Below are 23,660 nucleotides of genomic sequence, written 5' to 3'. Positions count from 1 at the left end.
GGAGGGGGGAGTTCCCCAGCCTGGCCTGTGCCCTCTCACAGTGTGGGAGCCCCGAGATTGATATCCCCAAAGAGGTAGGTCCCGCCCACCCATCTGAGGCTCCTCGATGGATTGCCCCAAAGAGGTAGGCTGGAGCCGAGAGCCATGCAGAGCTGCCGGGACCCACCCCTGGTGTCGCCACGTGGAGCCGCGGGACCCTCCTCTGCACCGCACACACAGCGTCAAATCCTCGCCCACCCGTACGCGCCCACTGCGCACTCAGCCTCCTGGTGATGGATTGTTACGACGTGAGGGTGTGAGGGCATCACAGCGTCATGGTGTGATGACCACTTAGGCTTTTATTAGTATAGATAATCACTGACATAGTGATTAAAATATATTTAAGTATTAGTTAAAGCAAATAACCTTTCTCAATTCTTTGATTCAAGAAAATCATCAAGTCACAAAACGAGTGAGATTTAGCAAGAATTTATTCTGTCTAAATACCATATATCTACATCAACAAAATATTGTCCCCCCCCAAAAAACTGTGAAATAACACTTGATTTGGAAACTCTCATGCATCTCCATAATGAATTACTTCATTTTCATCATCGATTTGGTCCTTATTAGGATTATCACAACACAACTGATCTCTTTTCAAGACTTTTTCACTGCGCACATGCTCTGTCCACCAGAAACAGAGGAAGTCTGCCTGTACGGAATTCCACAGAGTCGGAATCTATGCAGATGTTCTTTCCCTTTTGGTTTTCCTTTAATTTGCAAATCTTGTAATCTAAGCCTGAAGCTGACTGAACCAACATTTAAACCAGTATAACAATATCAGCCAAAAACCCAATCTGTTTTCTATTTATATGTCAAGACTGCATCCTTTTGGTGGCTGAAAAAACTGTTGTTTTGAAATGATTACACAGAGAAACTGCAAGCCTGTTAGTAGTTTTATGTATGGGTTCTAGATGGAAAGCTTCACTTTTGAAAGGCCTTTAGTTTAAGATGCAGAGCAGAAGAAAATACAACTTTTGAATTCAAGACTCCCACCTTTATGTTTTTAACGGTATATTAAAGTCACCTTAAACAAAACAACAGCAAAGTATCTCTCAAAAATAAAGACCTCAGTGATACTCAGAGACACTTACTACATGAAAATGTGCTGCTTCTAGAGAGTGCCAGGAAGGGCAGAAGGGATGCATTAAAAAGGGCATGAGAAAATCATTGTGTGTGAGGGATATGCTCATTATCCTGATTGGAGTGATGGTTTCGTGGGCATATACAAATGTCAAAATGTATCACACTGCACACTTTAAGTGAAGTTTGTCATGTTTCAATTATACCACAATGAAAATATAAATATATAAATATAAAATGAGGTTCTTGGGGGGGAGGGGGAGATATAAATTAATTACCATTTTCCAATGACAGTAAAGGGCTCCTACTCATTAGAGATCCTACCAGGCCCCTTACTGGAGTAGGACGTGAAGCCTGACTAATTGTAGCACAAGTACTGGAGGTAAGTTTGACACAGCCATATTTCTCCAATAGTCACACGGGGTGGCTTTATATATACATAGGTATACATTTGTTCTTCACATGTATATGAAAAGAAGTCTTTGGTAACGAGTGCTCCCTGGCTACGCTTCATATCTTTCTGACCCAAATAACAGGAGGTGTACCTAATAAGGGCCTGACGCTTTACTAAATACTCTAAAGCGTTGCCGTATTTCACAGTAGTTATTTATGAGCACCACTTTACAAATAAGGAAACTGAACCTGAGAACTGTTAAATACTTATTTATATAGCTAACTATTCAGATCTAGGTCTGTGTGACTTCAAAATCTTTATTCTTTTCATTATTCTAGACCCGTGGTCAGCAAACTGCGGCTCGGGAGCCACATGTGGCTCTTTGGCCCCTTGAGTGTGGCTCTTCCTAAGCCTTAGGAGTACCCTAATTAAGTTAATAACAATGTACCTACCTATATAGTTTAAGTTTTAAAAACTTGGCTCTCAAAAGAAATTTCAATCGTTGTACTGTTGATATTTGGCTCTGCTGACTAATGAGTTTGCCGACCACTGTTCTAGACAATTCTATCCATGGGTTCAGGAATATCAATGAATGTTACAGAGTACCAACATTAGGTTAAATGCATATAGAAAAGAAAATTGTAGAACCCAAAATGAAAATCAGATCCATTAGCCATAAATATCACTATCAGATTTATCACTATTAGTTCCTATTAGATTTAAATACTACAAAAGCTGCCACTGAAAGCCCAGTGTGATCCAGAATATCTTAATGTCAAGATTTGAGTTGAAGGCTCACACACTATAGACTACTATCCTCTGGCAAGCTTTCCTTATTCAAATTTCTAGAAACACCTGTAAAATTTCCTAACTAATTGCTCAGGGTTATGGTTTCAATTCCAGTCAAGGGCACTACCTTGGTTGCAGGCTGGGTCCCCAGCCTGGTCAGGGTTTGTGCAGGAGGCAACCAATTGATATGTCTCTCTCACTTCGATGTTTCTCTTTCTCTCACCTCTCACCCTCTCTCAAAACAAACAAAAAAATACCACCTAAATGCTTTTACCAATGTGTGTGTATATTTATACATGGCTACCTAACTCTGAGTCTCCAAATATCTTTGAAAAACAATACGTATCAACAAGGAAAGCAAATGAAATCACCCCTGAATCAAACTGCAGCATAGACTAGAGAGAGAAAAACCAACAACTTTATTTATTTAGGAAGGAGAAGTTTAAATATTCAAAACTGGCAGAGCCTTCTCCTGAGCTGGCCCAGAGCTGAGCAGGGATTACTTGAAAAACAAGGGAGTAAGTACAACGGCCCTAGTCCTGGCAGAGCATAGAGAAATCACCTAGGATTTACTCTTAGAAGCAAGGGAGTGGGGAAATACTTTTTAAAAAATCTGAAATACTTTGGATCAAATTGTCAGCTACTAATTATTCAAAAGTCAGGGGATGAGAGGGAGCATGTGAAGGACCAGAGAAGCCTGCCAGGGGAATCACGTCAGACATGGGATGCATCCTCAGTTTAGTAGTAAAGAAAAGATAGAAGAAAGAGCTGAAGGTAAGGGTCTTATCAGAAAACCAGAGGAAGAACTGAAGCCACTGCCCAAAGGTACCATTTATTAAAGAAACCCTAGACTTCACTGTATCTGCAGAAAAGGCACACTCCTGCTAGGAAACCAGGTAAAGCATCCAAACCTCTCCAACCACAGCCCCTATCTCTATAAAACTGATTGTTAATGCTAACCAGAAAAATCATATTGAGCTTATTAAGAACAAAAATTGAGTAAAATAATTCACACAAAACTACTGGGAAACCAGAGTTTTTATCTTAAGGAAAATATCCCCCCCCCCCCAAAAAATCCCACAAAACAAAAAACTTTAACAGAATAGTACAACACAATTATTCAAACATGCATGCCTCACTTAGTAATTTTAATTTGTTCCTGAAAACTCTGCCACTAAATGGAAAGGCATTAGGTGGAAAATCATTTCCATTAACTTTTAATGGCAAAAACTATAATTAATTCTATCCCAATCCATACTTTCACAGAGAGAAAGAAATAAGTTTGTATAATATACATTAATTTTAAAGTAAATATAGATTATAGGTCACTACTAAAGTTAATCTACTTTCAGGTAGATATTCCACCTCAGAATCAGGCATGTTTGATGAGAATTATCTTTTCTTGACACTATGACAAAAAAAACAACAACATGACATAGCCATAAAAGATGAATCTTTGTATGAAAAAAGTAATATCTCCTGGTCTCAAGTATCATGACTACTTCTCATGACATGATGCAATTTCCTAGAATATACAACAAATTCAACAGAGTAAACTAACTCTAAAGAAAATATACTTTGTTTTATTTTATGTTTATTTTTAATCCTCTTTATAAGATCATTATTACACTTTTTCCTTTGCTTCACTTATATATGCACCATTTCTCCTCACCAATTTTTCAACCTTTTTGGCACTCACGAATCTCTTGCTCTCCAAATACACATACAAAGTTGGCAGGAATGTAAAATGGAACAACCACTATGAAAAACATATCAACATGTGGTTCAGCCATTCTACTCATAGGTGTTTATCCCAGAGAAAAGAAAGCATGTATATACAAAGACTTCAACATTATGTTCACAGCAGCATTCTTTGTGAAAGCCAAAACTTAGAAACAAGCATATCCACCAAGTGAATGGATAATCAACTTGTGGTATGCCCATATACCATATTGCTCAGCAATAAAAATGAATGAACTGTTCATAAATGCAACAAGGATGAACCTCAAAATAAATATAATGCATAACAAGGGAAAGTGTAAATTACATGATCAAATTTATATAAAATTCTAGAAAATAAAAACTAATCTAAAATTATGGAAAGTAGATCAGTAGTTATCTAAGGAAAAGGAGCCATTGGAAGGGGGGAATTATAAACAGACATGCAGAATCTTGGGGGGGTGATATATTCATTATCTTGCTTGTAGTGATGTTTTTATAGGTGTATACTTACATCAAACATAAAATTCTATACTTTAAATATACATAGTTTATTGTTTGTCAATTATAACTCAATAAAACTGCTAAATATTTAATTTTTCTGATTAAAATCCAATCTTGGAAATACAGCCACAGAGTTCATAGTTAAATAAAGGGTAAGAGATTCCTAACCAATTGAAATGAAGAAATGGTCTCACTCTTATAAGAACTTCCCACCACCAAATGGATACATAGTAGAAATCTCTGTGGTTAAATTACATGATCCTCAAGGTTCTTTCTACTTCCAATATTCTATGCTTCTCTATGTAAACATCACATCTCCAATCCATACATTGTGTGTAATATGATGATACTACATCATATGTTGAAATAACCATTCTTCTAGGTCTGTAGTCAACTGACTAATAATATTACTCTTTTGCAATTATTCATAATACCCAACAAGATCCTAACCACAAACAGCTACATTACTGGAACTGTTTAGTATACAATATACAAAGAGCTTTAGCTTCCTAAGAGAGTGTATATCCCTTAGTATATTGTCCATACTTCCTCTCCCTCCCTCAAATTGTTACACAAGGCACTGACTTAATCCCTGGATCAGTAGCACAGTAAACATTATCTCACTCCAAGACCTTACATAGCTTATCTGGAATGATTATGGAAGTACCTCTTACACACATACACAGATAGACACAAATACACACAAAAGTAAGAAAGAACACATCACTATCATGAATGCAATTACAGCCAGTATTATTTTTAAATTGCGGGCTAAAGCATAATATGTTCATAGCTAAAGGATAAAATATAAGGAAGAACTCAGATTACTTCCATAGCAACTCCCACTTCCTTGAAAAGGCACTATAAATTTATAAATATGAAAATGTATTACAAAAAATTTTTTGTATTTACCCAAGAATAATTTAAGAAGCAATGTTAATTGTAAATATAAGCAACTGACAATGTCTAAAGCACCAGGTACTCAATGAAGCATTTGCCAGGGAAATAGATGGCAAATGACATGTCCTATACCTCTCCAAAGGAGGAAGGAGGTCTTACTAGCTTTGCAGATGTCAACAACCTGGCTCAGTATATATGGTTCCTCAGATTTAGAACTTTTCTCAAAATCTGGAGACTGGAAAGTGAGGCAAAGGCCTGGATCCACAACTAACTGGGCCTGAACCTCCCTTAGCATCCGTTTCCTCGGGTATAAAATGAGGATAATACAATCTCTTTTGCAGGCTTGTTTCTGGATTAAATGATGTTACATAATGGAAAATATTTAACAGACCTAGTACATAGCAGGCATTGAACATTTGCCTTCCAGTCCCTGTGCTATATTAGCATAGTCAATAAATACATGCCTGATAAAAAAATAAAAAAAAGACTGAGTTAAAACATTTTTTTTTTTAATCCCAGGAATTGGGAAACAGATTCTAAAAGAATTCCCCTATAACTAGATTTCTCTACTATTACAGTCAACTTTAAAGTTACTGAAAAGTGTCTTGTGTATTTGACATCACCATCTGCCAACCTACTGCTAACACTTAGAATAACACTTAAAATATATACATACTCACAGATCGCTTGCTCAGATTAGAGAGAAAATTCTATTCACAATTGCAATATGACACTTACAAGAAACAGAACACAGTCCTCTATGAAAATGTCCTTCCGGTGACTGTAAACATTCTGACAAAGATGCTACATAATCAGTTCAGCAAATAAGTGAAAACAAAACGAGTATTTTCCAGCAGCCTTTTGCATTAGAGAGAAAGGTATAAACCAAGAGAAAAAATATAGAGAGCTTATATATATATACAGTAGTAACAAGATACCTTCCCCTAGGACTTAGAGGAATGCATGAAGTGACTTATGAATTCAAAAGTTTCTTTGCTGTGTTATTTATCAATTATCATTATTTAAAACAGCCCACCAAGTAATACAGACTTAGAGAAGTCTATTGCCAGAATGATTCCCCTTCTATGACATAAATTAAGGAGCAAAAATGGGAGAAAGAAAATGAATATCGCCCTAATTGGTTTGGCTCAGTGGATAGAGCGTCAGCCTGTGGACTGAAGGGTCCCAGGTTCAATTCCAGTCAAGGGCATGTACCTTGGTTGCGGGCACATCCCCAGTAGGGAGTGTGCAGGTAGGCATCTAATCGATGTTTCTCTCTCATTGATGTTTGTAACACTCTATCCCTCTCCCTCTCTCTCTGTAAAAAATCAATAAAATATATTTTTTAAAAGAAAATGAATATCTGCAATACATTTTTTCAAGTAGTTAAATGCTATTTTAATCAGGACTAGATTCATTGCTCCTGTGCAGATTAATTTTATTTGTCAACTTGGCAAAGCCACAATAACCAGATTTGGTCAAATATTATTCTATCATGTGAGTGGGGCTCATCCAATCAGTTGAAAGCTTTAATAATAAATTTTTTTAACACCTTCTTGGAGGAACAGGGAATTCTGCCTCCAGGCTAGGATTGCTATTCTTCTCCCAGATTTTGGGCTTAGCAGACTTGACAGTTATGTGAGCCAATTTCTTAGAATCTCTTACTCTCACTCTACACACACACACACACACCTACCTCTCACATCCCATTGGTTCTCTGGAGAACCCTAATATAACCCACATACCAACAAATTCATCATTCAGTAAATTATCTCATCACCAACTATATATCATCACCTTACCCTCACTATGCTAGCGTATCCTATGTAATAAAGAGCTAATGTGCTCATTAGACCAGATGGCAGAACGACCTTCCAGAATGACCAGTGGGTGGGGCCAGGGGGCCACGAGGCAGCCAGGGCTGTGAGGCAGCCAGGACTGCGATGGGCCAAGCCCCTTGCACGAATTTTGTGCATCCGGCCTCTAGTCTATATATATAAAAGTCTAACATGCTAAGTGTCCAACCGATCGGTCGACCACTCGACCAGTCACTATGACCACGAGGGGGCAGACACTCCAATAGGCAGGTTAGCTTGCTGCTGAGGTCCGGCTGGTCGAGACTGGGTGAGACGGGCCGGACACACCCTAGAGCCCTCCTGCAGTCCCTCCCTGGCCAGCCAACCCCATCAGCCCCAATCAGGACTGGGTGAAGTGGCTCTGATTGGCCCCGATAGCTGGCCAGGCGAGGGAACCCACCCGTGCACGAATTCATGCACCAGGCCTCTAGTTTTTTGATAAAGTGATTATCTCAATAAATGAATCCTACAGAAATAAAAACAATCTCCTTAATCTTACAGCTAGCAGAGTTGATAAGAAACAGAACATCTTTTAAAAACTACAAGCCAAACTCATCAGGTAGCTGAGTGTCTTCCACAAACATCTTTTAGAAGGGCTTCCACAGACCTTCCTGCACCTGAATTACAGAGGGCTAAATAAACATCAGGAAAAGTGAAATCAATTGAGTTTCCCGTTACCACAGTAGCTCATCCTCCTCTGTGGTTCCCATTCTCTTTCAGCTCCCTCATCAACACATCAGTTCCCTGGTAATTCTGCTGACTTGAATATGGTGTTGAGTTCCTCTAGAAAGTTTAGTATTTCACTTTTTCTATCTCTTCAACACCAGAATTTCCATTTGGTTTTTCTATAGTTTCTAACTCCCTATTGAGACCCCTATTTGTTGAATAATCATTATCATACTTTTTAATTCTAGACACATGGCTCATTTAGTTCTTAGAATATACTTATAACAGCTGCTTTAAAAATCCTTGTCTGTAGAATTTAACCATGGAGACAATCAGGAACAGCTTCTATTTCCTTGTTTCTTCAATATATCACATTTTCCGGTTTCTTGGCATGTGTCATAATTTTATGTTGAAAATTAAACATTTTATATAATATGGTATAACATCTCTGGCATCTGTCTTCCTACATAATGTGAAGTTTTACTTAAATCTTTATTTTAAAGTCTGGTTTCCTGGGGTTACCCATCTGTCCATGTTCCTTAGTATTAGCTGATGATTCAACAGAGAATTTGCTCGAATACTCTAAGTCAACATAGGCTGTCATCCTTTCCAAACGAATCTATGTGTGGATAGGGGAGCACATTCAACATTCAGAACATTTTCAAGTCTCCCGAGATTTTCATTCCCCCTGGACCCTTTCATGGATCCTCTGCACATACATGAAGCCACTGCCCTCACAAGTCATACACCCCCTAGACCAAACTGTACCATGGACAATGCTCCCTGGCTGGCAACCCCTGCAGCTCCAAGTTGAATGTGCATCTTCCAACAACAGCAGGGAAAGTGCCCTTCTCATGATCTTCCCTACTCTTGAAGAATCAATCAAATTAGAAGGAGGACGGATGGAGTGTGAGGAGATCAGGTCCAGGAATGAATGCTACAGATTCCCACTATTACCACTTAAACCACTGGTTGAGTTCCAGAACACTGAAATGGTTGTTTCTGCCTGTTTTGCAGATAACTTTAGTCCTAAATCATAAACTTCCATCATTCTTAAATGTATTTATACCAGTTTCTGTTCTATTGCTATAGCTTTATAACTACTTTGGAAGTCCTTACTCTTCTGTATGTATTGGCAAACCTCCCATTCTTTTAGATCCAGCACAAGCTGCAACTTCTTCATGAGGCCTTCTCTACTTAATCCACACACACACTGATCTCTACTTACACTGAATTCCTTTTATACATCATCCTATATAACAAAAGGGTAATAGGCAAATTGATCCTAATGGAATGACAGGGAATGACCAGTCGCTATGACATGCAATGACTGCCAGAAGGCAGACGCTCAACGCAGGAGCTGCCCCTGGTGGTCAGTGCACTTCCACAAGAGCTGGCTCATGGCTAACCAGCACAGCAGCAGTGGCGGGAGCCTCTCTCGCCTCCTCAGCAGCACTAAGGATGTCCGATTGCAGCTTAGGCCCACTCCCTGTGCTGCCAGAGGGATGTCTGACTGCCAGCTTAGGCCCGATTCCCTGGGGAGCGATCCTAAGCTGGCAGGTGGACATCCTCCGAGGCATCCCAGACTGCGAGAGGGCACAGGCCGGGCTGAGGGAGGCTCCTCCCCCCCACCCCCCGCCCCAGAGTGCACAGATTTTCATGCACTGGGCCTCTAGTTATTTCATAATTATTTTTTGTGTGCTATGCTTTTATTCCCAGCTATATCCTTAAGTATTTGGGACAAGGAATTGGGTTTTCATACTTTTGTATCTTTATCCATACCTGACATAGTGCTAAGTACACTGTAAATCTGTGCCAAGTTCAACCCCCAAATTTACACTTATAACACATGTAGGCAAACCATTTCCCTAAAAAAAAGCACAATTAAGACTCTAAAATCTAATCATGCTATACTATTAACACATTCTTCCCTTCTCCACTGCATCCATAATCTAAAGCGTATGCTGCGAGCTAAAAGCATGTGACAGGGACTCCCAGAATACCCGTTTTAATCATCTTTCTTACTAACAAAACTAGTATCATTTCCTAGCTTTCCTTGCAGTTAGGAGTTCAAATTGAGGAGATGTACTAACTGAAAATACAGTCGTCATCTTAAAATCATTGGGAAAATGAGTCATCAAAGTTTTCCCTCTGAAATCATAAATTTTTAATAAATGGTTCAAAGAATTTTTAAAATTTCCTTACCCAGAAGATCCAGTGCTCTTACAAACACCAAGAAGGGGCCTTTTCTCTGCAAAGCTGTCACACTTTTGAGTACCTGATAAGGAATATAAAATGTAAAAAAAAGATTTTGAGAAGTATTCTTACATAATGCCCATTATTTTCATGCTCAGAATATTTACAGCCAAAGAGATAGCAAACCATTCATTATAAATTGATATAATTTATATACTAGTTTCTAGAAAATGTATAAACCTGTAACTATTTTTTTAAATTAAATATATTTTCTTTTAATTGGCATAAACTTAAATCTTATACACATTCTCCAGGAGCTCAAAAAATCACCCCCAACTCTACCAACTAACTACCCAGGAATAGTATGATCTTGATGTCAAAACTAAATAAAGGTAAGTCAGGAAAAGGAAATTATAAAATTATAGGCCATTCTCAAAACACATAAATGCAAATATCCTTTAAAAATATTAAACTAAATATCAATGTATTAGAAAAAGTAAAATCTTATAACCAAGTTGGATTTACCCAATAGTAATAATTTTACATTATAAAACCAATTAACATATTCATCCCTATTGTTTCAGCAGATGCAGAAAAAGCATTCAATTAAATTATACAGGTAGTCAAGATAATAACAAAATAAGCAGCAAAAAATGTTCTTATCCCAATAATAATTATTTACAAAAGACCTACAAGTATCATTGATAATGCTTCAGAGCACTTCCATTAAAATCAGCAATAACACAAGGATGCCCAATGTAATTGCTCCCATTCAACCCTATACTGGATGTCCCAGACAGGATGATAATAATAAGTGAAATCAACAACGTTACAGGACATGAAACCAATATAATAGCAGCAACCAGCAGAAAAATGAAGTCATGAAATGCAAATGTATCTAAATCCAGGCAGGGGGGGAAGGAGGAGGAGGAGGAGATCTTGTCACATGGCTACACATGGATGAATCTTGAGAACATTATGCTAAGTGAAATAAGTGATAAAAAAGACAAATACTCTATTATTCCACTTATGTGAAGCTTGTAGTCAAACTCATAGAAAGAGAAAGTGAAAGGCTATTACCAGGACTGGGGTGGAGGGAGAAATTGATGAGGGCTGTTCAATGGGTACAAAGTGCAGTTTTATAAGCAGAAAAAGTTCTAGAGATCTGTGAATGTATTAGTACTACAAAACAGTACAGTTAAAATTTGTCGAGATGGTAAATTTTGTTAGGCAATTTTTACAATTTTACTACAAATTTTTGGAAAAGGTAGAAATGAGTTGTATGTGTGGTTAGATACTTACATACATACATACTTTGTTATATTAAGTGTGGAATGCATAAACTCAAAGATAAACAACAATTTCAAAATAGGGATATATTTCTTAGGGAATTAAGATGAAGATATTTGGGAGAGACAGGGAACTTTAACACTTTTTAAACAATATTTTCTGTCTCCTCAGTAATATTCCATTTCAATGGATCCCTCCAAAGATTAAAAGGTTTTAATACTGAGGAGGCACCTTAATGGTTACACATTTAGACTGTGACATGACATAATATAAATACTTTTAAATTGTAAATATAGTAGTTATACAAAGTAAGTTAGGGCAAGTTGTATCATCCCTTGGCAGACTCTATTATCAACACCAGAATATGATAAAGACCAAACTAAAAACATAATTAATGTTTATTAATAAAGTTCTTTATAACCATATGTAATACTCTTTGTAATACTTTAAGAAATAAAAATTATTAAAAAAATAAAAAAACAAAAAAATTTAAAAAAAAAGTTCTTTATAACTATTTAAACTTTTTAGGAACTACAGCAATCAGTGTTTAAGTCTTTAAAAATCATTAATAACTATGGATTGTATGCTGTTACCACTTCAAAACAAATCAGATTTCACAATTAACAATATGTCTTGAACGAAGCTTGAGTTAAAAAGTAACTGGTCCAAAGTCCACAATATTTATGTTCTAAATTAATTATGACTGAACTTCATCTCTATAAGCCCAGCTCTTCACTCCTACCTATTTCACCTCCACCTTTAACAATAGCTATTTTCCTTCTGCTTCCTGGTGTCGGCAAGGTCTTCACAGCTTGTACCTGTATTCAACACACCACTTTGACATGTTGACTAATGAAACATCATGGCCTTAAAATGCAAATAATACTGGCAAGAATGGTTTGATTGTTTTGGGTTTCTCAAACCTGAATTCAAGAACTCCATTGGTTTAGCTGACCTGATCAATTAGTACCACAAACTTTACTCGATAGAAGATCAGCCACCTAATAGAGAAGGGAGAGGAGAGGAAAAACTATACAGCAAAACCTTAACTCTGCTCTAAATAATCTAATTGAGGATAGTTTGAATAAATACAATTTTTAAAGTGTTAGCATAAAAATTCTATAATCTCATGAACACTGTAGCTATTAACCTGATTTTTCATGCAATATAAATAGTAGCATGTACTCTCCATGATGCCTAATGGAGTCATCACTCTCCCATACTGTAATCCTCCAAATTGTAGAGGATTAAGTTTTTATATATAAAATTGTGTTTATTTGCATGTACAATAGAGAGAATGACGTTACACACACCTGTTCTACAGCATTTAACAGAATGCAGCATGGTGATTGAAATAAAAACCAGCTAGCCAAATCCATCAAATATAAAAACTACTGCAATCCTGTTGCAAAGTCCTTTTGTTAAACTCCTTTTATGCTAAATCCTTTTAATTCTGTCCTGTAACACTAAAACATTTATAAAAAGCTTAAAATCCTAATAAATCGCACAATTAAAGTAATGAAAATGGGCTTGCCCACCAAGTCACAACTCCTCTCCCCCTCAAAAACATTCAAGACAGTTTGCATGTCAGAAAATGTTAAATAATACCCCTCACCATACATGCCATTGTAAACTCATTTAAACGAATGAGTTTAAGCTCATAAATCAGCCTTAAGGATTTCAAGATAGCAAATAGAAACCACTTCTATGAGGATCCAAAAGCAAATCCAGATGCAAATAAAAATCCAACTGATAATGAAATATTCTAACTCTGCTCTTTTGATGTTGTGGATGATGTCTTAAGTATAAATATTTTACACAGAAGCATGCTAATAGTAATAAATTCTAAATGCGAAAATCTTTTGCAGAAAGATTCTAATGAACAACTTAATGGATTTTATCCATAAACCATTTCCAAGTCTTCCATTTTTTATTTACTTGAAATAATTATTTTAGAAAATATTTAATTCTGTTTGTCTACATCCAGTTTTCCTCATTGAGTCTCTTAATCTGAGCTTAAAGTTGTAGTCATATATTACAGGTCTAAATTTTGGCTAAAAGATATGATTCTGTTGTCAATTTATAGTCAGATTTTTCCCACTAAAAATTTCTATTTTCTTACAAAATTTTCCATTGTGTACTATAAAGCAATCTCCATTATGAACTAGATAATCTTCATATAAGTCTCTTACCTAAGCAGAAGAATTTTTAAAGACAGGATATAGTGTGGAAAATAAGATGAGGCAGGAAAAATAGGAAAATAGATGCACACATTGCTGGTACCATCAACCAACCACAGGAAAGAGCAACAGGACGGAAATCTTACTGCCGTGAACAGTTTTACCTAAATATGATTACCAAAGACATCTTTGCCACTTGCCTGAAATAGCCAAAATATGTATATACATTTTAGCTTCCACAGTGACTTCAAATAGTTTAAAATATTAAATACAACATTTTTTCATTGTTGCTAGCTTTATTACCTTCCTCTGTATGTTAAAATATTCCGTATGTGAAGTATCCCTTAACATTTAACGGCACCATATTATTTCACTTTGATAATCAGGCTTCTTATGCTCTCTCACAGATGAGACTCATCAGGCTTTAAGGAGCACAAGATTACAAACCATCCATATGACAGAGGAGTAAACTGATAGTAAGAAAAGTTAAATAACTTGCCCAATAAATGCCACATGTGACCCTGAAAGACAGCCCAGAATTCTTCCCTCTGCTCACTTAAAAAAAAAAGTACTGTTATATAAAATCATGATCAACTTCTCCACTTACAAAAAAATATTGACAAAGGCTAATGTACTTAATTCCTTAAGCTTTAATTTTCTCATCTGCAAAGTAGGGATAAGTACCAATACCTCACCTAGAATTGTGAGAATTATAAAAAATAATAAATGCAATGGACTATAAGCAAGGTGCTGAAACAGAGAGAACTCAATAAACTTAATGCAATTATTTTGTTGCTGGCAACTGTAACATGATGAATCCATTCATCTTCTTTTCTGGTGAAGAAAAAATAAATACTGTTCACACCCTTGACTCTTTTCTTGCTCTTTCTTCCATGATGCCAGTATTCCTGCACCTTGCTCACCCACACGGAAATATGCCAGCACACACCTGCCTCAGGAATGCTGAACTTTCTCTTTTTTCTCCTGGGCATAAATACCCAGTTATGCCCTAGTCATCTATCTTCTCTACTTTTTTATATTTTTCAATCAGAAAGAGATTAAGCTACATCATGCTCTAGGTCCCTACCTGATTTATTTATTTTTTTTAAATATATTTTATTGATTTTTTACAGAGAGGAAGGGAAAGAGACAGAAAGTTAGAAACATCAATGAGAGAGAAACATCGAACAGCTGCCTCGTGCACATCTCCCACTAGGGACGCGCCCGCAACCAAGGCACATGCCCCTGACCGGAATCGAACCCGGGACCCTCCAGTCCGCAGGCCGACGCTCCATCCACTGAGCCAAACCGGTTTCGGCCTGATTTATTTTTTTTCAAAGCACTTAACAAAAAGAAGTTAAGTTAATCTCATATTATACACATTCTAGTCATTTGTCTCAGTGCATTCAAATGACTCAAACTCCATGACACAAAAAGACTTGTATGAGAATGTTCACAACAGATTTATTCATAATACCTCAAAACTATACTCAACCCAAATTCCACCAACAGAAAAATGAATAATTTAGTATATTAATAGAATGGAATACTCCTCCACAATAAAAAGGAAAGATACATTAACACACACAACATCATCAAGAACAGGGAAAACGGCCTAACCGGTTTGGCTCAGTGGACAGAGCATTGACCTGCGGTCTCAAGGGTCCCAGGTTTGATTCCAGTCAATGGCATGTACCTTGGTTGCGGGCACATCCCCAGTGGGGAGTGTGTGCAGGAGGCAGCTGATCGATGTTTCTCTCTCATCAATGTTTCTAACTCTCTATCCTTCTCCCTTCCTCTCTGTAAAAAATCAATAAAATATATTTAAAAAAAAAAACAAACAGGAAAAACTACTTCCTCTAAAGTAAAGAAATAAGATAGTACATGCCACTGGAGTAGATGATTTATAACCTAATTCTGAAGTTTAAGTGCCACATCTGTAAAATGGAGATTTTACCTAACTTGCACATAGCAAATGATTAATAAATGGTAGCTATTACAATAAAGTAAAATAAAATGAAGGCATTCTGGAGAACTGATGTAAAAAAATTAGTGAAATCACACAAATCTTTAACGATAAATTAAACATAGAAGTAACAATTATGAGCGGCTCTCAATGCTATAAGTTATTTGAAAGGATGTAGCACATAAACTGAAATAGAATTAAAATCTTCCCTCCTCAGCAGGAATTTCTGGACTGCTCAGAAAACTAGTACACATGAAATACGAAGAAAAGTAAACAATAGGCATTAGATTCTCTCTTGAAGCACCCAAAAAGTTCATAGAGATCATCTTTGCTTGGTTGATCAGAAAGTTTTCACAAAGAATGCCAAACTGGAATTAAGGTTTAAAGGATAAGAATATTTGGGTGAGAGGAAAAAAATAAAACATAAAGACAAGAAAATACAGCCCTGCCGGGTTGGCTCAGTGGTTGCATGTTAACCTATGAACCAGAAGGTCATGTTTCCATTCCCAGTTGGGGCACATTCCGGGGTTGTGGGCTCGATCCCCAGTAGGGGGCATGCAGGATGCAGCGGATCAATGATTCTCATCACTGAAGTTTCTATTTCTCTCTACCTTTTCCTTCCTCTCTGAAATCAATAAAAATATTAAAAAAAAAAGACAAGAAAATACAAATGTCTAGTACAACTGCAGAAGGGCATATTCAGTTGACTAACAGATTCTTGTATATGCCCTCACCTGTGATAGAACCTGAAACCTTGGCGAATTGGGACAACACTCCAACCAACTGAGCTACCTGGCTAGACAGCTCACTATAAACTTTTTTGTTGTTGTTGTTCCTAAGATTTATTCAAGAACTCATACAATGTGCCAGATAAATGAGTTTTAATCCTCATTTTCCTCCCCTTCTTCATTCTGCTTAATTAGGAAGTAAAGCAATTCCTAACTCTCTTGGCTATTAACAACTACGAGCAACAAATTATGTTGATTATTCTTCTTCAAATATTTCTTGGTGAGATATTTCAAATACCTTTTGGGAAAAGGCACCGTGAAGTTACACTGATCTTGCTCTTGCTTCTTTCAAGGTTACAACCCCTCTACTGAGATTATCAGCTTTTTCAATAACTTTTATTCTCTTCTAAAGAAATTGCTCAAAATTGGCAATTTCATCATCTACTGGATGGGTGCAGTTAAGGGTAAACTTTAGAATCTGCTTCTCTTTTTTTTTTTTCCAGCCTCCCTTTGCCACATCTTTTTCACAGGTGCCATGGTGGCAGCGGAGGCAGTAAAAGTTCACGGTACACATCTTAATTCTCATTTGTGATTTCCATTTCTGACCCAGTAAAAAACTCCATATTCTGTTTCCCTTGCTTGCATCTTTTTCGTCTCCACATAGGGCACTGAGTACAAAGAATTCGATCATTAATAATCCCTTGCTTCATTTCTCTTCAATGGTGTAGACCTCTTGTTTATATTTGAATCATATAATAAACACCTATGGACCCATCACCAAAGATGAGAAAACATGACCAACACTTTTCATTTACTTACATATTCATACATCATAAACCTGTCCCTACATTTTGTGCTTCTCACTCCTTTGCAGACACACAGTTGTATTGTTATTTTTCACATACATTTTATAATAAGGGTTTTCTTGTTGTTTCTGTTAAATATAAAGGTATATAAATTCTCTTGGGTTCAAATAAAATTCTCTCCATATTCCACCACAAGTGAAAATTCCAAACCCATACATTAAAGTAAACCCATATATACATAAAACGTGCAAGACGCAGTAACAGCAACAAATTGGAAAATTTCAATGAAACTAGGTTAAAAAGTAGGTGCCAAGAAGATAGTTCAAATGATAACAACTGAGGCCCAATCCTCTTGCTTTTAAGACTAAAAGAATCACAGGCAAAAGGGGAGAAAAAAACAAGATGCCATTCTATGAAAGGCAAGAATCATAGTAGTCCCTTGATGATAGTCAGAGGGGAGGGAAAGTTTAAGCCTTCTTTACCTATTCATGAGATCAAAAGAAATAAAGGAATCCCTTGGTGTTTTTATCATTTTCTTTTGCAAGTACATCTGGCACCAGACAGAAAACAGCACAATTAAAGCTATAATACCTCTTGAAATTCTTCTATAATGCTTGTACCTTTTAAAGGATCCGTGATTCAACTTCTCCAAAGTACATTAAATTTTAAACTACCCTTCAAAATCCATTACTAATTTATTTTTTTTATTTATAAAAATTCATATGAAACTACCCAAAACTTATAATTAAAGCACATTGTTGAACTTCTGCATCCAGCCATAATGGATGAACAGGGATTGGATTTACCCTCCTGCTAGAAAATGTAAGAAACAGATCAAATGTATGAAAAGACAGTTTCCAGACACAGAACAGCAGGTAGTATGGGACAGTGATCCTTGAGACAAGGGTAACAATTGATATGAGCCCTATGAATGCCTCAACGTACTTTTCATTTATTTAAGTATTGTCAATGGCTGCTTCTGCACTATAATGACAGAGGTGAATAGTTGTGACAGATGCCCACAAGCTTAAAATATCTCCACCTGGCCCTTTCAGAATATGTTTTCACACCCCTGCCTTAGACTAAAGGCTGTTCTAGACATACCAAACAAAAAGCCAAGTAATTTAAATGTACCCCAGAACAAAGACCAACAATATTTAAAGGAATACAAAACAGCAACCCTGAGCAACATTAAATTCACAATGTGTAGCACCCAAACAAATATTTCAAGCATGTAAGTACGCAATGCAATTTGACCTATATTAATGAGACAAATCAATCAACAGAACAGAGTGACATTTACACTGCTATGAAAAGCATACTTCTTTTATTCAAGAAGGTAGAGGAAAGTGCAAGCATGTTAACAAGACATTGGGGGGAAAAAGAACAAAAAACCAAGACATTGGAGATCTCTCCATATACATGCATGCACATGAGTACGTGCACAACTTCTAAAAATTGAAAATACAGTGTTTAAAATGAAAAATACATTGGATAGGTAAATGATATATTAGATTCTGCAGAAGAAAATTAGAAAACATGAAGAAGCAACTATAGAAACTACTGGAAACACAAATGGGGAAGAAGACTGGAAAAATATGGACATATATAATTAAATTTTAAAATGTCACCCCAATAAATTAAATTTTTTAAAATATTTTAATGAACATAATATTAGTGAGTTGTGAATCAGAATCAAGTGGGCTAAAATACATGTAAAGAAGGAAAAAGAAAAAGATATTTGAATATACACTGAGAAAGACACTGTCAAGAGAGTAAGACAAGCCAAGGCTGGGAAAAACTATTTCTAAATTATATATATAAATATATATATGATAAAAGTCTGTTGTCTAAAACATACAAAGAGGCCCTGGCCAGGTAGCTCAGTTGGTTAGAGTGTCAAACCCAAATGCCAAGGTTACAGGTTTGATTCCCAGTCAGGACATGTACAAGAAACAACCAATGAATACATAAATAAGTGAAACAAATATCTCCCTTCCATTTTCTAAGCATGTACTTGGTGAGGTTTTTTTTTTTTTTAAGGTATGATTTTGATAATTTCATGTATAATTTCAGGTGGCTGTTCTCATTTTTTTATTTGACAACCTAAGGGGAAAAAATAGACAGGTATTGCATGTTTTAAAAATTCTTGTTGCACACTTGTTTAAAAAAAAAATCACTGAGCTAGCAGAATGTCTAAAATCTCTAACACCGACAACAAAAAAATGAATCAATTGTACAAAGAAGACTTTATCATCCCAAATGATTTTGCTCCTGACAACAGAATGGCAAAATATATAAAGCAGATACTGAAAAAAGGTTACAAGAAGAATACACATTTGGGATATTTGAATAACTATCTATCTACATCCTATCTAATAAAAGAGAAACATGCAAAATGACCATAACCCCGACACCCTTCCCATTGGCTAATCAGCAGGATATGCAAATTAAGTGCCAACCAAGATGGTGGCCGGCAGCCAGGCAGCTGAAGCGAACAGGAGGCTTGCTTGCTCCAGTGACAGAGGAAGCCAATGTTCCCCGCCTGCCGCTGTCGGGCTCTGAGCTTGCACTCTAAGCAACTATGTTGCAATTATAGAACCTAAACAAGCTCCAGAGACCTGCTTTCAGCCAGCTTCAGCCTCAGAGCTTAGAGCTGCAGTGATGGCAACAGAGTTTCAATTATAGAATCCAAACAAACCTAGAAACCTGCTTTCAGCCAGCTTCGGCCTCAGAGCTTAGAGCTGCTGTGATGGCAACAGAGTTTCAATTATAGAAGCCAAAGAGACCCAGAACCTGCTTTCAGCCCTCAGACCTGGAGCCAGCTCTCAGCTCCAGTGACAGCTAGAGAAGGTAAATAAATCCCAGAATAAAAAAAAAAAAGGAAAGGCTGGGAGCTTAAGTTGCCCTCCAGCCTGAAAACGGCACTCAGGCCCTCACCCAGACTGGCCAGGCACGCCAGTGAGGACCCCCACCCTGAAGGGGGTATGACCAGCTGCAAACAGCCATCAGCCCATCATCCAGGCTGGCCAGGCACCCAAGTGGGACCCCCACCCTGATCCAGGACACTTTCAGGGCAAACCAGCCGGCCCCCACCCATGCACCAGGCCTCTATCCTATACTACAGGCAGGACGGGACAGCGCGAGCTGCCATCCGGGCCCCATGTGCAGCCCTGGGCAGTGGGACATAAGCCCCACCCCCAGCCAGGACCCCTGTACGCCACCTGAGCCCCCAGCCAGGACCCCCGTGCTGCCTAAGCCCCGCACTAAGCCCGCCCCCAGCTGGGACCCTATGACTATTGGAGAGCAGGAAAGTGCCGCTGGGCCCTGGGTCGCTGTGGTGATCCGGCCATCAGTAAGTAGAAAAGTGCGGCCTGTAGGCAGCCCCCAGCTGCACCTGATCCGGGAGCAGGAAAGCAAACCCTGAGGGCAGACCCAAACTTTCCAGGCCTGAGGGCAGCCCCCAGCTGGGCCTGATCTGGGAGCAGGAAAGCAAGCCTGGCCTGCGGGCAGCCCCAAACTTTCCCTGTTCCCTGGTCGCCATGGTGGTCCGGAAGCAGGAAAGCAAGCCTGGCCTGTGGGCAGCCCCAAGCTGGGCCTGATACAAGAGCAAGAAAGCCCGGCCTGCGGGCAGCCCCAAGCTGGGCCTGATACAAGAGCAAGAAAGCCCAGTCTGCAAGGAGCCCCCAGCTGGGCCTGCTCCCTGGTCGCCATGGGGATCCGGGAGCAGGAGAGCAAGCCCGGTATGCGGGCAGCTCCAAGCTGGGCCTGCTCCCCAGTTGCCATGGAGACCTGGGAGCGGGAAAGCCCGGCTTGCAAACAGCACCCCCATCCTGGCGGTGGCTCAAGGGAGAGTACTACATGCAGTGGAGGCCAGGAGCCTGAGAAATCAACACAGAGGGACTCCTGCTCCAAGCCTCCATGGTGTGGCTGGGGGCAGGCCCCCAGCAGACACAGACAACACACACACACACACACACACACACACACACACACACACACACTGCAGCCACAGCGGAGAAGCCAAGCCTTGCTGTGGTCATAGCGGAGAAGCCAAGCCTCGCTGCGGCCAGACCAACGGCCTGGGTCCCAGGTGCCGGAGAAAAACTGGTGCCAGCAGCCAGGGGAAGGAAGGCCTATTGCACAAATCTTCGTGCAATGGACCTCTAGTATATATATAAAACCCTAATATGCAAATAAACCGAATGGTGGAACAACCAAACAACCAGTCGCTATGACGTGTGCTGACCACCAGGGGGTGCACGCAGAACATAGCGGGCATCGGCAGCAAGCAGCAGAGCACAAAACATGGCAGGCGATGGCCACGGCAGTATGGTAAAGCAGGTGAACCGGGGTGCCAGACCAAGGCAGGGTGAGCCTCTGGTGGTTACTGAAAATTCTTTGCTCCTGTGTGCCATAGTCCCATCCAGCGCTCACACCCACTACCAGTGCTGGAGCCTCTCCTCACACCCACTGCCTTCCCCGATTGCTCATTGCCATCACTAGGTGCAAGCAGTGGCTGCTAGCCCCAACTGCCCCTCAGGGCTTCTCCACCTCCCCCTGCTCCTGAGGGGTGATCAAGGCCAGTAGTCACCACTCGCACCTCTGCTGGCGTTGACTCCAATCGCTCTCCTTCAGCGGGAGTGGTGGCGGCAGGAGCGGGGCTGTCGGCACAGGGCGCAGAGGATGGGCCAAGACCCACCCCTGTGTCCACCACAGCCTTGCGGCCCACAGTTCCTTTCAAGGTACACGAATTTGTGCACTGGGCCCCTCATATATATATATATATCTCCTATCTAATAAAAGAGAAAAATGGTAATTGGCGTACGACGATACCCTTTTCATTGGCTAATCAGGGCTATATGCAAATTAACTGCCAACTATGATTGGCAGTTAACTGCCAACTATGATTGGCAGTTAACTGCCAACTAAGATTGGCAGTTAACTTCCAACTAAGATTGGCAGTTAACTGCCAACAAGATGGCGGTTAATTTGCATATGTAGGCACAATGCAGGGAGGCAAAAGGGAAAGCAGGAAGAAGCCCCCTGCCACTGACAGTGATCAGAAACCCAGGGGGGAGCTAAGAGCTGGGGGGCAGGGCAAAGGCGGCCCTGGGGCCGCCTTTGCCCTGCCCCCCAGCCATGCTCGGAGAATCAGGCGCCTTTGCTGCCCTGGCCAGTGATAGCAGGAAGTAGGGGTGGAGCCAGCGATGGGAGCTGGGCACGGTCGAAGCTGGCAGTCCTGGGAGCTAGGGGTCCCTTGCCTGGGCCTAAAGCGGAGCCCACGATCGCGGGGCCGCTGCAGCTGCGGGTTCCCGCTGCCCGGGCCGGACACCTAGGCCAGAGGCGTTAGGCCTGGGCAGGGGCGGAGCCTGCAACCGCGGGGAGCTGGGGGTCCCCTGCCCAGGCCTGACACCTCTGCCAGAGGCCTCAGGCCTGGTCAAGGGGCCGATCCGGTGATTGGTGATCGGAGGGTGATGAGGGTCAACTCCTCTGGCCGAGGCATCAGGCCTGGGCGGCGGGCTGAGCCGGGGATTGGGGGGATATGATGGTCCCCTTGCCCAGGCCTGAAGCCTGGGTCAGAGGCGTCAGGCTTGGGCGGGGGATGGAGCAAGCGATCAGAGGGAGTTGGGGGTCCCCTGCCCAGGCATGATTCCTGGGCCAGAGGCCTCAGGCCTGGGCGGGGGCCAGAGCCAGTGATCGGGGGAAGATGGGGGTCCCCTGTCCAAGCCTGACACCTCTGGCGGAGGCGTCAGGCCTTGGCAAGGGGCCAATCCTGCGATTGGAGGGTGATGGGGGTCAACGCCTGAGGGCTCCCAGTATGTGAGAGGGGGCAGGCTGGGCTGAGGGACACTCCCCCCCGCCCACACACACACACACACACACACACACACACACACACACACCTAGTGCACGAATTTCGTGCACCGGGCCCCTAGTGTGTGTGTGTGTGTATATATATATATATATATATATGTGTATATATATATATATATATATATATATATATATATATATATATATATAACTAGTAGAATAAGCATAAAGACAACCTGTATGGATACAGAAGAATGGAACAAGATAAACCAGCTGTAGGCAAACTACGGCCGCGGGCTGGATCCGGCCCGTTTGAAATGAATAAAACTAAAAAAAAAAAAAAGACCGTACCCTTTTATGTAACGATGTTTACTTTGAATTTATATTAGTTCACACAAACACTCCATCCATGCTTTTGTTCCGGCCCTCCGGTCCAGTTTAAGAACCCATTGTGGCCCTCGAGTCAAAAAGTTTGCCCACCCCTGAGATAAACCATTTGCTGGGCCATAAAATAAAACAAAACACTTAACAGAACAGGAGTCTATATAAACTATGTCTTCTGATGACAATAAGATTAAATTAGAAATTAATAAAGAAAAGATATCAGGAAAAGCATTCGAAATTTAAAAAAAAAAAAAATATCCTTTTATTTTTTTTTATTTTATTTTTTTTAATATATTTTACTGATTTTTTACAGAGAGGAAGGGAGAGAGATAGAGAGTTA

The 23,660-nt window shown here is 39.7% G+C and overlaps 1 protein-coding gene and 1 pseudogene across 10 annotated transcripts in view; both read right to left on the bottom strand.

Moving 5' to 3' along the window:
• Positions 1-23,660, bottom strand: part of BCAS3 (BCAS3 microtubule associated cell migration factor) — a 480,998-nt gene that overhangs the window by 408,850 nt on the left and 48,488 nt on the right. For all 10 annotated transcript variants that reach the window (XM_059669762.1, XM_059669761.1, XM_059669765.1 and 7 more), the window contains exon 7: positions 10,159-10,231. In XM_059669762.1, the coding sequence (XP_059525745.1) occupies positions 10,159-10,231 (73 nt within the window). The remainder of the gene's footprint in view (positions 1-10,158; positions 10,232-23,660) is intronic.
• LOC132217834 (large ribosomal subunit protein eL22-like) lies at positions 15,821-16,850 on the bottom strand (annotated as a pseudogene).

The sequence above is a fragment of the Myotis daubentonii genome, chromosome 16 (genome assembly GCF_963259705.1).
Source record: "Myotis daubentonii chromosome 16, mMyoDau2.1, whole genome shotgun sequence".
In the NCBI taxonomy this organism is placed as follows: Eukaryota; Metazoa; Chordata; class Mammalia; order Chiroptera; family Vespertilionidae; genus Myotis; species Myotis daubentonii.
The sequence above is the reverse complement of the archived record's forward strand: the minus strand, read 5'-3'. Positions and strand labels throughout refer to the sequence as shown.